Source organism: Nanorana parkeri, unplaced genomic scaffold, assembly GCF_000935625.1.
Source record: "Nanorana parkeri isolate BGI_ZX_2015 unplaced genomic scaffold, ASM93562v1 scaffold879, whole genome shotgun sequence".
Taxonomy (NCBI): domain Eukaryota; kingdom Metazoa; phylum Chordata; class Amphibia; order Anura; family Dicroglossidae; genus Nanorana; species Nanorana parkeri.
The window spans coordinates 128469-142822 of record NW_017307147.1 but is presented as its reverse complement, the minus strand read 5'-3'; the positions used below and the strand labels follow the sequence as shown (position 1 = coordinate 142822).

At 44.0% G+C, this 14354-nt stretch overlaps 1 protein-coding gene and 1 long non-coding RNA gene across 2 annotated transcripts in view; one reads left to right on the top strand and one right to left on the bottom strand.

Moving 5' to 3' along the window:
* The window catches only part of LOC108794645, a 12335-nt gene extending 9595 nt beyond the window's left edge, over positions 1-2740 (top strand). The window contains exon 3 of the long non-coding RNA XR_001941719.1: positions 2730-2740. This is a non-coding gene — a long non-coding RNA (uncharacterized LOC108794645). The remainder of the gene's footprint in view (positions 1-2729) is intronic.
* TENM4 (teneurin transmembrane protein 4) overlaps positions 1-14354 on the bottom strand; it is a 237822-nt gene that overhangs the window by 198742 nt on the left and 24726 nt on the right. The window contains exons 3-4 of the mRNA XM_018565717.1: positions 7304-7402; positions 2714-2949 (exon numbers count right to left, since the gene is read on the bottom strand). Coding sequence (XP_018421219.1) covers positions 2714-2949; positions 7304-7402 — 335 coding nt within the window. The remainder of the gene's footprint in view (positions 1-2713; positions 2950-7303; positions 7403-14354) is intronic.

Sequence of the window (14354 nt, the reverse complement as noted above, 5' to 3'; positions counted from 1 at the left end):
TACAACAACCAGGCCACTAACTCGCCGGGAATCGCACGATCCCCAGCCGGTTTTCCAGCCTGCTTGTTCGATGGAAGACGTGCGACCGTACAGTAGAAACGGTCGCACGCCTTCCATACACTGCACAATTCTCCTACGATCGCGGGATTTCCCGCGATTCTCGTACGAGAATCGTACAGTGTATGGGCACCTTTAAACATAGTCATCGGTATTGCCTGTGGTGTCACTGTAGCTAGTCTTTTCCCCAGGACAGATTTTGTATGCATTATGTGGAGGCAGCCATCTTGGTTGCTTCCTCATTCCAGAGCTGCCCCCCGCCCCCCCCAGATGACTGGTAATCTTATTACTGTTAAAGGAATAATCAAGCAGAAGCAGCAGGAGACAATCTGAAAGCACAGACCCCCAAAACGAATGCTATAGATGAAGGGAGATTCTTGCACTGCCCCGTTTACAGCTTTCTCTCCAGCAGGGAGAAGGGTAAGCAGCATAGTAGTGACACCACCAAAGCTCACTCCAAATCTGATGAGACTAGCAGTTACAGGCAGCAGTTACCTCAGCTGATCTCACATTGCAAACATACATCTATGAGACTAAATGCACAGGAATGCCTAGGCACAGGAAGTTCACCGCACTGCAATTTTTCTGAAGGAATTCAAAGCAAAACGTAAATTTTCGCCCTCATTCACATGGGTAACGGCCGGCCTGTACAGATCTGTGCTGTGTGCACGGCCATATCGGGCCGCTCCCGGGAAGGACAGGTGCTGTGTGTGATTTTTACGCAGCAATCTGTCCTTCTCTATGGGAGTATGAGGCCATACGCCCCATCGTATCCACCCTGTCAGCGTATGAGTACAGACACCCGCATGGATGTGCATGTCAGGTGAGCGTAGGGCGGCGTACGGCCGTGCACTCCCATAGAGAAGGATAGGCTGCTGCGTATAATCACACGCAGCACCTGTCCTTCCCGGGAGCGGCCCGATACAGCCGTACATGCAGCACAAATCTGTACGTGCCGGCCGTTTCTAGTGTGAATGAGGCCTTCAGGGTACTGCCTATTTACAACCCCCTATAACATAACAAATCTTAACTTTTCGAGTTCCGGTCCACTTTAATTAGAAAGACATCAACAGGTCCCCTTTAAGTCTATAGCCAGCATCCTGCTGAAGACAGTGATTCGGGTACGGCTGCAGAAATTCAGGTAAGCCATAAGCGAACTTGGCAATCATCTTGATAAATGCCCTTACAAGATGTGAGAGTTTGTCTAACACAATTTGTTTCTCTTCAAGCAGAAGTGAAAAGGATGGGAGTATATCAATATCGACAACAGTGTCTTTAGGAAACCGTCTCTATTTCGCTTTGTGGCAGGACGTAAGAAATAATTACTCACTGAAAGGTTATTCATAATTTTTAAATGAGTTAATTAGTAAACCCAGCCAACTTTCCTTATTGCAGTAATTAATAATTGATTATGCAATAAATTAAACACAATTTTTCATCACAATCTAATTAAATATCTTTTTTTCCCCTCTTGTTGATGAGATCAGAAAGACTCTTTTTGTTAAATATGTTTGTGCGGAGCTGAGCGGATTAATTAGAATTTTAATCATTCATGGCTTCTTAAGAAGTGAGTAATTATGGTTAGTGATTATAGCGGTTAAACTTGACCAGAATTAACAGTCGTCGTGACGGATATCGTAGGTCACTGCGCAAAAGGTCGTACACTTACTTGATCATGTACCTGCTAAACAATAGAGCAGCCATTTTGCTTTAGGGGATACAGGTTATCAATATGTTAGCAAGAAGTTACTAGTCATGGGCATGGCATTTTATAGACGGCATCTTCTAAATGGATAGGGTTACGTTCTTGCCGATACCATTCGTGAACAGACAATAGACATCACCAGATTCTAAGTGAATGGATAAGCTGCATTCTCAATGGCTTCTCTATCCTCTAGCAAATGGATATGCTGCATTCCCAGTTGTGCCACTGGTCTCTAAGGGATGCAAAAGATGCATTCATGGTGATGTCGCTGGTTTCTAGTGGACAGACAGAAATAGGTTGATAGGTTGAATTCTTCATTATAAAAATCACTGTTTTCTTTGAGAATAAGGCTGTTCAATTAAGTAACATCAACATCAATGGTCTCTAGTTAAGGGATAGGCTACATTCTATGTGATGTCACCGGTCTCTAGTAAATGTATAGGCTATATTCTCAGTGATGTCACTGGTCTCTAGCTAAAGGATAGGCTACATTCTCAGTGATGTCTTTAGTTAAGTGATAGGCTGCATTCTCAGTGATGTCACCGGTCTCTAGTAAATGGATAGGCTGCATTCTCAGTGATGTCAATGGCCTCTAGTTACTGGATAATTCTCAGTGATGTTACCGGTCTCCACTTAATAGATACATGCTCAGAGATCTCTCTGGTTAATGGATAGGCTACATTCTTAGTGATGTTACTGGTCTCTAGTTAATGGATAGGCTAGATTCTCAGTGATGTTATTGGTCTCTAGTTGATCCATAGGTTGCATTATCAGTGTTAATGGTCTCTAGAGAAGTAATAGTCTTCATTTTCAACCATATCACTGGTCTCTGCTGATCAGACAAACTGCATCCATGAAATAATAGTACAGTACAAAACCAGCGGTCTCTAATTTGTCTAAAACTTGACTTCTAGAGGAAAATAATAATAGAAGTAAATAATGGACACTTACCAATGAAATAGGCCAGGAGGATCACCAGTGTGACAGAGATAATGATAGCACTTAGTGCCGCGCATTTCCAATTGCAATATTTATACGGCTTCTGCAGGTTAAAGGCAGGTCTGGAGAAAGTGCTGCGTGGAAGGGGCCGGGGTGGCGGGGAGTACACAGTGCTGGAGGTCAGGGGATATCCTGGAGATGTTGTACAAAACAAAGGGGACGTGCCTCCGGGTTTAAAAAGGAAGTGCCTGTGAGAAAGAAAGAAAATCTCATCAGACACTGACTGGCTGCTGATGGCTTGTTAATATGGTACTGCAATGGGGTGTCCCTTAACCCTCATGCACAAATAATCTATATATATATGTTTAAGAAGTTAGGCTGCTTCTCTTGTACAATATAAACAAAACTCAACAATTTGACACAATTATCAAATTATTCATCAATTCTTTTTGAAAATAAATAAAAATGTAAACAAAGGTGTGTTGGAGTCCACATACCCCTACTCAAATTCACTGGTATTCCAAACCCAGGACACATTAAAATGCTACATCAGCCAATGGATAATAGGTAAAAAATCTCTATGTATATATTATATAAATAAGTACTGAAGAATGAAAAGAGATACTGAGGAGCCCGTTAAGGACCATCTTCAGAGAACTCGCCACATGGTTTGAAAGTGAGATATATTTTAATTTTCTCACACCCTAAGGACTATAGAGTCAAGACCTTCTACTGAGGCCTACAGATATTATACTTTGCTGCATTTTTGAAATCATGACTTTGGGGACCCCAAAAACATTGACAGAAGAGCTCTACTGTTCCAGGGAAACGACAAAACACCATGTGGTGTCTTAAGCTGGCTATACACCAGTAGAATTTCCCTTTCGGTATGTTTTTTGATTTTCCGTTAGGTAACAGAGTCAAATCGAAACTCCTTTTTTACCATCTTGAGCTGAAAAATCAAAAGGAGAAGGATGGGAATTCTAACAGTAAATGTGGTTCCCATACTGGAAAAATCTTAATGATTGGAAAACCTGAATGGGGAAGTAGAACTATCATTTGTTTAATGAAAACTATTGTATATGTTATGGGAATGTATGAAAGACCAATGCAAATAAAGCTTTGCATGTATGCCTAATGGTATTCAAGTGTATTGAAACATCTAATAAGGTCACATGCATTAAAAAAAATGACATCACTTCCATGCATCCTGAAATCAACATTAGAATTCGACAGATTGGCATCTCATTAGCAATTTGTCAAGTTAAAGGAGAACTATGAGGCGAGTGAAAATCACTCCTCCTCATAGTTCGAGCCGACATGTGACAATTAAACTGTGACACGTCGGCTCAATAGATCGGGAAGTGAGCGAAAACATACCGTCGCTTGCTCACTTCTTGATCCTGTACCTGCAGAGAGCCGTGACTGTCACTCACGGCTCCCTGCAAGGATTCCCCCCCTCCCCTGACGCTAGTTTGTGTCCTCCCGTGACTCTTAGGAGAACTATGGGGAAAAGTCCTGACCCCATAGTTCTCCTTTAATGATAGCCAATGCTTTGAGGCACGGGTTTTATAAATGTCCGTAAGAACATTCAAATGAAATTCTACCGGTGTATGGCCAGCTTAAGAGTCAAAAAAGGTTAAAAACTGCATCTTCTGTAAAAATAAAAACAGAATGGATGGCTGGAGTGTAAAACAAGTTCAAAGTTTGCTTGAGCCACTTAAGAATGATAAAGGAACGGTCCCCTATGTGTTTCTACCTTTTAGGGGAGGGGGACTCCAGTAACACCGAAGACAATCATTCCAACAAACTATAGTAGCAACACAGAGCATGCAACATTGTAAACCAAATGTAAAAGAAAGCTACGTTCTCCAAATTGTGTACACTTCAGAAAAGAAAAAATTGAAATAAACTTTGAAATTGAAATCAAATTACTTCAACCAACATCATATTAAAAAAACAGAGTGTAGCTATCCAAACTTCTATACATCCTTTCAGGCTACATGGACTGAGGAACTGTATTTTGTATGTGGCCAGGTAGTAAAATCTGTAGCCATTCTGATATTCATATATATTATATTTAATGTGTCCAATTATTTTATTATTTTTCAGGTCAGCTGAAATAAAGTTGATGTAACTATCGAAGAATGGACCAGCTAAACTCAGCAATGATGTTAATTGAATAATTTATAGTATGAGAAGATATAGTATAGACATTTAATAACAGAGATTGCAAGCCTGCACTGGATGGCTGGAGTTTAAAATCGTGTTCAAAATTTGCTTGAGTCACTTAAGGGTCCTTTAAGAAGTTGAGTCTTACCGTCCAGAATGAGCATGATGAAAGTCTTACCAGGACACCAGCTGGCACTGCTGGGTGTTAAAGTTGGTGTTATGTATGCATGGGTTTGTTAGAAAGTTCCTATTTCTGGCCACTTTGAGCTTTGGGAATCCTTTTTCACTTCTCACATTTACGTGTATTATATTTTTATGCAAACTGAAAGTGGCTTCCAGATGCTAAATCAGTTCATTAAAACTGAAGTCCAGGTGGATAGACAACTCCGTTAATGCAGTCCTGTATTAGCAAATAGCCATTGTAATCTAGTGCAAGAAACTCAATAGCCTCTGCAGCAGTAAATGTGCTGACAAGGAACAATCTGAAGATGGAGCAGAGAGCCAACTTATTGTGCTGGAGTTCATATGGAGGTTGAGGACCCAGCCATGATATGTGGCAGGGGCAGGGCCGCCTCTACCTTATTCACCAGGAGAGAAGGGGGAGCGGTGCTGGCTCATTATGGGGACACCCCTGGGCAGAGGAGTCTAGATCAAAAGATTTACAGATTCTCCCAAATCCCATATATGTATTTGATCTTTGAATTTAGCTGCGTGCCTGGAGTTTAGCTTTAAACACATGATAAAGCAGTAAATACAGAACCACTGCAAACAATTGACTTTTAGTTTATCATTGTTGCCTGTAGTGTACAATCTGCATTACATTCACATTTACAACTGTCCATCGTGTATGAGCAGGCCCTGTTAAATGAAGATATGGCTGAAAAGGGTATGTTACACAGAAGCATGTGCAGTGGCTGTGTTGTTTTGGGTGGATCTTCACCTACTGGAAAAGGAAGGGGGGGTGTCAGTAAATTAACAGGTTGGCTCGTCTGCTGAAGCTAAAACATTGATTGGTCCAGTCCAATGTGAAGACATGCCCAGCAAACAAGGAGACTTTCAATAAAGGCACCTGTGCTCACACTCATTAAAGGAGATCTATGAGGTGAGTGAAAATCACTTATCCTCATAGTTCGAGCCGACCTGTGACAATGAAACTGTCACAAGTCGGCTCAATAGATCGGGGAGTGAACACATAGCGTCGCTCGCTCACTTCTCGATCCTGTCCCTGCAGAGAGCTGTGGCTCCCCGCAGGGATTCCCCCCCCCCCCCTCTGGTCCTCCAGAGCTAAATGGGGGAACATACAGGGGAGGGGACAGGCACAACTGGCTCTGCCTCTGGATAGGCACAGCCCGCTGTCACTCACGCAGCTGCGTGGACACTGGGTATACTGAGCTTTGGGTGGGGGGAGGATGTTAGTATATGTCCTCCTGTGACCCTTAAGAGAACTATGGGGAAAAATACTTACTCCAAAGTTCTCTTTTAAAGTATTTACATATCCCTAATAAGCATTAAAAGAGCTTTAAAACAAGCCATCCTTGACCTGTCTAGCTGTATGTACTGTGGAGTAGATAACAGGAGAGACCAGCCAGAAAGTCAGGTTTTAGATTCTACCATCTCAGAAACATCTGCTGTGTGTTTACATTAGTGGGCTGGCAGCTGACCACATTTCTGGAAAATTTTTAAAAACTGGAGAAAACAAACTAGGATTTCACTACCTCTGTTGTAGGGTTTGAAGATTAATTTTCCAAAATGCTTATAGCTACAGAGATTAATGAGAATGTGTTAACGTGCTTTTATGCTTGTATAGAATATTAAATAATTTAGTGTGCGTCTATAGTTTGGACGCAGGTTCACTTTAAGCCATTTGGCTCAGTAGTCTCTCAGGCCTGACATTTTCTGACCAATTGGTATTACTGTGTAACGTCCCTAGTGTTTAGAAGCTCTAGCAGCGGACCACTAGCGTACACCGGTACTTATGAGTTATTTGGTTTCTTGCAACACACCTTGTACCTGAAATTTTAGGTTCTGGCAGCTTTTACACAGTACCAATGACAAGTATGAAATAGAAGCACCTAGTGATTGATTTTTCAAGGTGTGTGAAACATGAATCATCTGCGCCAAACTCCCGTAACCAATCAAATTTGAACCTGTACCGGAAGAGGACAAATTGAGATTCAAAATTGTCTGATTGGTTACAATGTGGTGATTGAGACAATCCTTATTTTACGCACTTTGATGAACAGAGTGTGTGAACATTCCCCATGTAGAGTCATGTATACAGCCCCATGTTGTTGGTTTAGCAGATCCAGCAGTGTGTGGTGTCACCCAGCAGTGTCAGAACCTGGTAAGTGCAATGAGCAGAGAGGAAGGAGAGGCGAGGTCATGGGGTTCATGCAAAATGGCAGACAATCAATAGGATGTGTCACATACCCATCATTGTAAGCACCGTCATGTCTGGAGGTGGGGAGGATGTCCATTTCAATAAAGTTGTCCTGCAATGTCTCTAGGAATGGCTGCTTTGCTATGTTTCTACACACAGATGGAGACATGAATGAAGGCCGTGAGTCATGCATGAAATGACTTCTTAAATGCACCCAGTGGGCTTACAGAGTCAACATCATCAAAATACACATTTTTAAAGTTTTGTGTGTAAAACTAAATATAGAATTCATCTTCTTCCGTTAATACCCATTATATCCTGTAGGTGTCACACTGCTGGACCCATTTGAAAGGAACCTGTCACTTGAAATGCATGGAGGGTGCAGCTGTTGACTTCCCTTTCTGAAATCACTACTTGTCTGGCCCTCATGCTGACCCACTGGCTCAGATACATTGAGATACATTGCGTCACGGACCTGGAACAAGCATAGAGATAGGAACCCTTCTCTGACCTTCCCAATCTGCAAACTTGTTTCCTGTCAAGGTATTGGGGCCAGGCAACTTCAGAATGAGGTCAGCAACGGCAGGTCCTTGAAAATACTGCCCTGGTTAATAGGGTTCAGGAGGGCAGTATTTTAAAAATGAAGCCAAGCTCAAGAACACAAGGACATGACCTCAAATTACCAGTAGGAAAGTTCTAAACCAACCTTGGAAAGCATTACTTTACCCAAAGTGTAGTTAATGCTTGTAACAGAGGTAGTGAGTCCGTCAATGGTAAGTGAATGTAAACATGCTTTGGACAAGCATTGATCTAAAGTTAAAAACAAAAAATCAAAAAAGGGGCTGGCGCAACGGACCATCTTTTTCTGCGGAGACTCTTCTATGTCTCTAAAAGCTTCATCGGTTTTAGACAAAACGGGGCCTTTACCCCACAACAGAGCCTCCACTTGAAGACACCACTACTACTGGTGACAACTGAGAGCCAAGCATAGTCTCTTATTGCCATGCTGGGTGTGGGTGGCATTTCCTTGTAGAGGTCTTGGAAGGCTCAAACCCTTTCCCCAACCCATTCAAAATTTAGAAATGCTAAGGATCTTTTCCAAGCGTGCAAAATCATTGTGGCAACCAACACTGAAAGATTGGAAGGAATTATGGATGCAACAATATATCGGCCGCCGAAACATATCGGCCGCAAAATGGCGCATAATGCCGAAAGTGCCATTTTCCTGCCGATACATCGGTGCATCCATTCTTTCTGTCCTTCCCGCTGGGCGCTGCTCTGTGCCCCAGCGGGGAGGAGAGAAAGTGACAGCCGGCCGAGCGCTGCGGGAGGAGAGCGCTGTAGCGGCCGGCGTCTCTCCTCCCACACCGCACAGCCTCCTATCGCAGTCCGGCAGAGCGGTGTGTGGGTATCGGTTTTCGGCCTGACAATTTTTTTTATTTCGGTTTCGTTTTTAAAATTTCCATTTCGGTGCACCTCTAGAAGGAACAACTGGCCTGTCCATCTTTCAGACAAGTTCATACATAAGAACACTTTATCCAAACAAGGCTGAGCTGCTGCCAATAGAACCCAATCAGAACACTTTTTGAAGCTTTCTGTAACAGAAAAAAAAATTGCAAAACTCTGAATGGTCTACAGCAGTTGGCCACCATCCCTTTCAATAGTTTTGTGGGGATTTCTTTGGCACCACATTGGTTTTGGTGAACCCCTACCCAGCTTTCGACCGCTTCATTATTGAAAAAGCAAGTTGCAGAATGAGTTAGACCATTAGATTGCTTGCAGTCCTTTTGAAGCAATGGTAGGGTAGCCAAAATCTTGGTCAACCTTGAGGAAATGTATGCGGTTTCAAAAACATCCCTGCTTTTGCAACAAGAAGATCTCTTTATGTCCCAAAATAAAAATAAATAGGACGAGGTATGAAAAAGGAGACCAGTTCTTCTTCCTGCTTCAGCAACAGTAAAGAAAGAACCTTGTTGGGTTACTGGAGGAAACAAGGCCAATGTTTCCATGCATGAGGCTCTTTGTAGACCTGCATCCCCAAAACCTGAGACATTCTATCTAGCTTAATGGAAGACCACCAGTGTTTATAGCACATAAGCAGTTATTTTGTGGGGTGGCTGTGGCCTACATAATGGCCTCCTTCACACTGGCGTTAGCTGCCCTTTGACCCTCTTATATTTAATTTTACACATCATTTAAAAATATATTCTGATGATAACTGCGCTTGCTTTGTGCATGAGGTTAGAATGACATGGGCCATAACAGTGATGGAGGATTTATAAACACACCAGCAATTTCATTTACCTGGAACACTTTTCCCAGCATTTCATGAGGAGACACTGATAGAACAATGAAATACCGGTGACCCTGCTGAGGGACCAATGAGTGCTCGCCATTTGCAAACAGAACTTGAAATACTGCAGGGCTGCACCTCTGTGTACAGAGCATGGATAGTTCACCGAAAGTGGGTGGAGGGGAAGGAGTGCTCGGTTGAAGGCAAGAACAGCGGTAGGGGGGAGAGGGGGCATATTGGCGGCTGTGATTCAATTTTCCCAAAATTGGCCTAGGAAAGCGGAATTACCCTTTCAATAGAACTTTTTGAGCTTGGAGTTCTGCTTCAATGCTAAATTTTCCTATACAGGTGTGATCTGCGGTGCAAAGAAATGCAGCCATGCTGAAGTTTTTGCAAGGCATTAGGCCACTGGGGCTATGTGGGGACCTCAATGGAGTGAACTGTTTGTACACTCTAAATAAAGTTAAAAAAGTAAACAGAGCAAAAATACAGGGCACCGTGGCTAACCACCGCTGTTCATGCGTCTAGTGTGAAGCAGCCCTTAAAAGCTCTAAAAGCCCCAAAAATGTAAAAAAAGAAACAAACCACAAACTGGCCATCATCTCAAACCTCATTGCAGATGGTTGATACCTGCCTGCTAGAGGTTGGACGCTTCACAATATCTAATAATTGCGATTTCCAATATAGTGTTTTATGGGTCACCGCTTTCCAACTAGAAGACAACTGGGGAAAACATTCCCATTCTCCTAATGATGTGAAGACACAGACATGTTAAAAAAAAAGATGCCGGGGGGGGGTTCATGAAATCCTGGGAAATCAGCGTACATCATCAAGCATCAAAAACAGTTTCATTTTGCATGCAACGTATCATTCAATCCTATTATAAATGTTATGGAGCCACAAAAAACTGCAAAAATCAATAACCAATTATAAGTGAGGCATCAATAAATTGTATTTTAAATGCAACAACGTTACGAGCAAATGAAGATGCCATTAGCGTTGTCTGGACTCGTTTTTTACCCAGCATCCTTCACAAGGCAAGCTTAGGGCTAGTGTGTACATGGGAACTTGTGGTTTGCTTTTGACATCGGTTCGGGAAGCAGAATTTGAATAGTTAAATTGGACTTAAGAAGCGGATTCTAACTGATCCCTCCTGTTCGGAGAGCAGAGCTGTGGGAGGGGCCTGTCAGCTCCTACTATTACAGGGTGCTTGCAGGAAATTACAGGATGGGGCGGATACAAGACCATTCACCCTGCACAAGGAGAGAGAGCAGCAGTGAGCGGTCTTTATTATAGGAGGGGGCGGAGACAAGACCATTCACCTTGTACAAGGAGAAAGAGCAGCAGTGCCCATGTCCCGGTCTTTATTACAGGAGCGAGGTGGAGACGAGACCAGTCACCCTGCACAAGGAGAGAGAACAGCAATGACCAGTCTTTATTACAGGAGGGGGCGGAGACAAGACCAGTCCCCTTGCACAAGGAGAGAGAGCAGCAGTGATCGGTTTTTATAACAGGAAGGGGGCGGAGACCAGACCAGTCACCCTGCACATACAGAGAGCCACAGTGACTGGTCTTTATTACAGGAAGCTCCAAGTGTCACACTGGATAACTGCACAGATCTGGAAAAAATACGCAGAGCTCACCAAGATTCAACTAAAAATACACATGATTCTTGTATTTAAATAAAATTTGCTGACTTCAGCTTTAAAACAAAGTACTTATACTTTTTACTCCTTTGCCTTGAGCCAACCGATCCCACCCTCCCCCCTGCACAGATGTGTTCTAACCAAGATCAGACTGCTGTGGCCTCCTGTTTTTGTTGACTTCCAGCTCTTCAAGTCCTCCCTTTCCAGGCAGCACAGGCACATTACATCTCCCATAAGAGTCTATGGGGCTGTGCTACGTCTGCGCAGCCAGGAGAGAGAGGACTTGCAGCACTGGGTATAAATAAAGGGAGGCTACACTACTGTGAAAGTAAAAGAAAATTACCCATAAGGCCTGATGCATGCAATATTTCTACGCCAGGGATGCACAGCATCATAGGCATCAATGGGTGTAGGTGGCTGTATGCCTATTTATACAGCTACTCAAGACCGTTCCTATAATGAGGCAGCCTGAGGATGTTGCCTCAGGTGGCATCTCTTTGGGTCATGTGGGGGAGCGGTAGGTTTGTTGTATACTGGCCGTTCTGCTGAACGATGTTTGCAGTGTGCTTGTCTTTCCAGCCAGAGCGCCCCAAGTTGCTTATACCCGTGTGGGGAGATATGTAAGGGCCAAGCACATTTGCCTGCCCAGCTCTTAGCAACCTGGGAAGCTCTTGCCGGCGCACTGCCCAGCTTCTGACATTGATATCACTGGTTGCCAGGAGCTGGGTGAGATGCCAGCCAGAGTGTCCCAGGTTGCTAATAGCCGGGTGGGGAGATTGGTAAGGGCCATGCACATTTGCCCGATCAGCTCTTAGCAATATGGGAAGCTCTGGCCGGGGCGCTCTGCCCAGGCTCTAAGAAAACATTGCTGTCACTAGTTTCCAGGACTTGGCGGAGATGCCAGCCAGAGCGTCCCAGGTTGCTAATAGCCAGGTGGGGAGATAGGTAAGGGCCATGCACATCTCCACGCTCACAACTTAGGAAGCTCTGGGCGAGATGCCAGCCAGAGCGTCCCAGGTTACTTAGAGCCAGGGGGAGATGCAGAGCCTGCAGAGTGGCCTCACTCTCATGTCTGGTGGCACTGCCTCCTCCACCCACGTCCTGCGGCTCTGATTGCGTGCATCAACACCTACCCCACCCCCCTACCTCAGACAGCAAAAAGGGCTTGGGACACCACTGCAGTTACTTGCCTAAACCTGCATGCCCCTGGACTTGGACTGTCTGTGTCCATGGCTGTACACTGTACCCGTATATGCCATAAACAGGTGTAAACCCAACTACACCCATTCACTAGCACGGGCAGCTGTCCGTGGCAGCTGTGCATCCCAAGATGCAGAACCATGCCCTATACCGCCTTAATGGCCCGTGTTCATGAGACTGAATGTGTATGAATAAAGTTATCCAATTTTTTTTTTCTTTTTGCGACTACGGTCTTTGAACAACCCCCTTTAGAGCCCCCAAAGCTTGTACTTGTGTATTCCGCACGCAGCTTGCATCATGTAGCGGCGTGTCTGAGAACCAGTTCACCGCACTCATCGATTGTCTTCACCTCCCGCTCCGGAGCAGACAGTCTGAAACGAGGACGCTCTTTTCATTAAATAAAGAGAGGCTCTAATTCATGTTAATAACTCTTCACGGCTCCGTACACTTTTAGCCGGCTTCTTTCCTCGTCTAGTTTTGTTTACAGTTCGCTTTGGCGACGAGTGAAGAGCTTTGGAGTGGCGGAATGAAACGCCGATCAATGGCGGTCACACTGACTCTCGGCGTCTTTAAATAGCTGTATGAAGTATGAACTTCAGAAGCCTTGTGCGCATCATTGATAAACTACCGCCGTTCATTAATGCGGACACCACTCCAATCGTCTGCTGGCAGAAATTCAAAACCGGATTTTTTTTTCTTTTTCTTTTTCCGATTTATAGGTTATGATTCATGAGTCGGCCACAGATGCTGTTGTGTTTTGGAATGAGGAGGCACCGTCTGCTTTATCCTTTCAACGCTATTAAAGAGGCCCTGTCATCAACTTAAACGGTATCAAAAAGCACAGAACAAATCAAATATTTGTAATTGCTTATTTGTAGTGTTTTTCCTTTCCATTGATGATTGTTTATTCACTTTCAATGCGGCTTTGCACTTTGCATATGCTCAAGTCAATTCCCTAGCACAGGCTTCTTCCTCTTCACACGCCATAGCCCTCTTCTTTTCCAGGAGTGTCTAACTACTGTCTATGGTGGCCCAGCTCCTCTTCCCCTCCACTCCATAGATGCAAAGGGGAATACTATAGACAGGGGCGTCCCGAGGCCAGGTGTCACCCGGAGCAGGTACCAAAAGAGTAACAAAGTGTGGTGATGTAATTGCGCATGTGCGGCCATCTTAGTGATACCTGGTGATGGACGCCAGCAGAGAGAGGAGGGGACGTTCACCCGGCGGGATAAGGTATGCCGCCGGGTCCCCTCCTCTCTCCTCCATGACCGAGTGCCCGACTCTTCAGGGGGGTGACACCAAAATGACTGTCACCCCTCCAAATGGTGCCAACCGGGTGCGGGCTGCAAACCCCAGCACCCGCCTAGTGGCGCCACTGACTATAGAGCAGGCTTGGGAAGACAGGATTAACTCCAAAAAAGAAGAGGAAAAAGTGAGGCGAATAGTGAGCCAGGTCTTATTTTTTTAGCAAAACTGTTTATTGAAAGAGTTTTTTTTATTTTATCTTTAACAATGTACAGAAATAAAACGATTATGTCAATCAAAGTCTTACATATAGCTGATGGTAGAAGGAAACAGAGATAGAGAGAAAAAGTAAAGAAGAAAATAAAACAGCCATAAACCCGTGACTGAACTAGGCATGGAAACGTACCTCACACAATCACTGTAATAAAGCCAAAATGTGGAGACTCGCTGTAGAAGTAGGAGTGAGAGAACCACAAAGTATCAGCAAAAATAAAAAGGAGAAGGGGAAAAAGAAGAAAAAGGAGGAGTGTGAAGGTGTTCAGGAGATATAACTTAACTCTAGATGGATTATTTGGACTATGACATTTCCTCGAAAGCCAAGGGGTGTGTTGGAGAAGATTGTTAAGTTCCCTTTTTTGAGACGTATCAAGAGCTTTAGTAATAAAGTTTGACCAGGTTTCATAAAATCTATTTTTGGGTGAAGAGTGTAACCTGAGG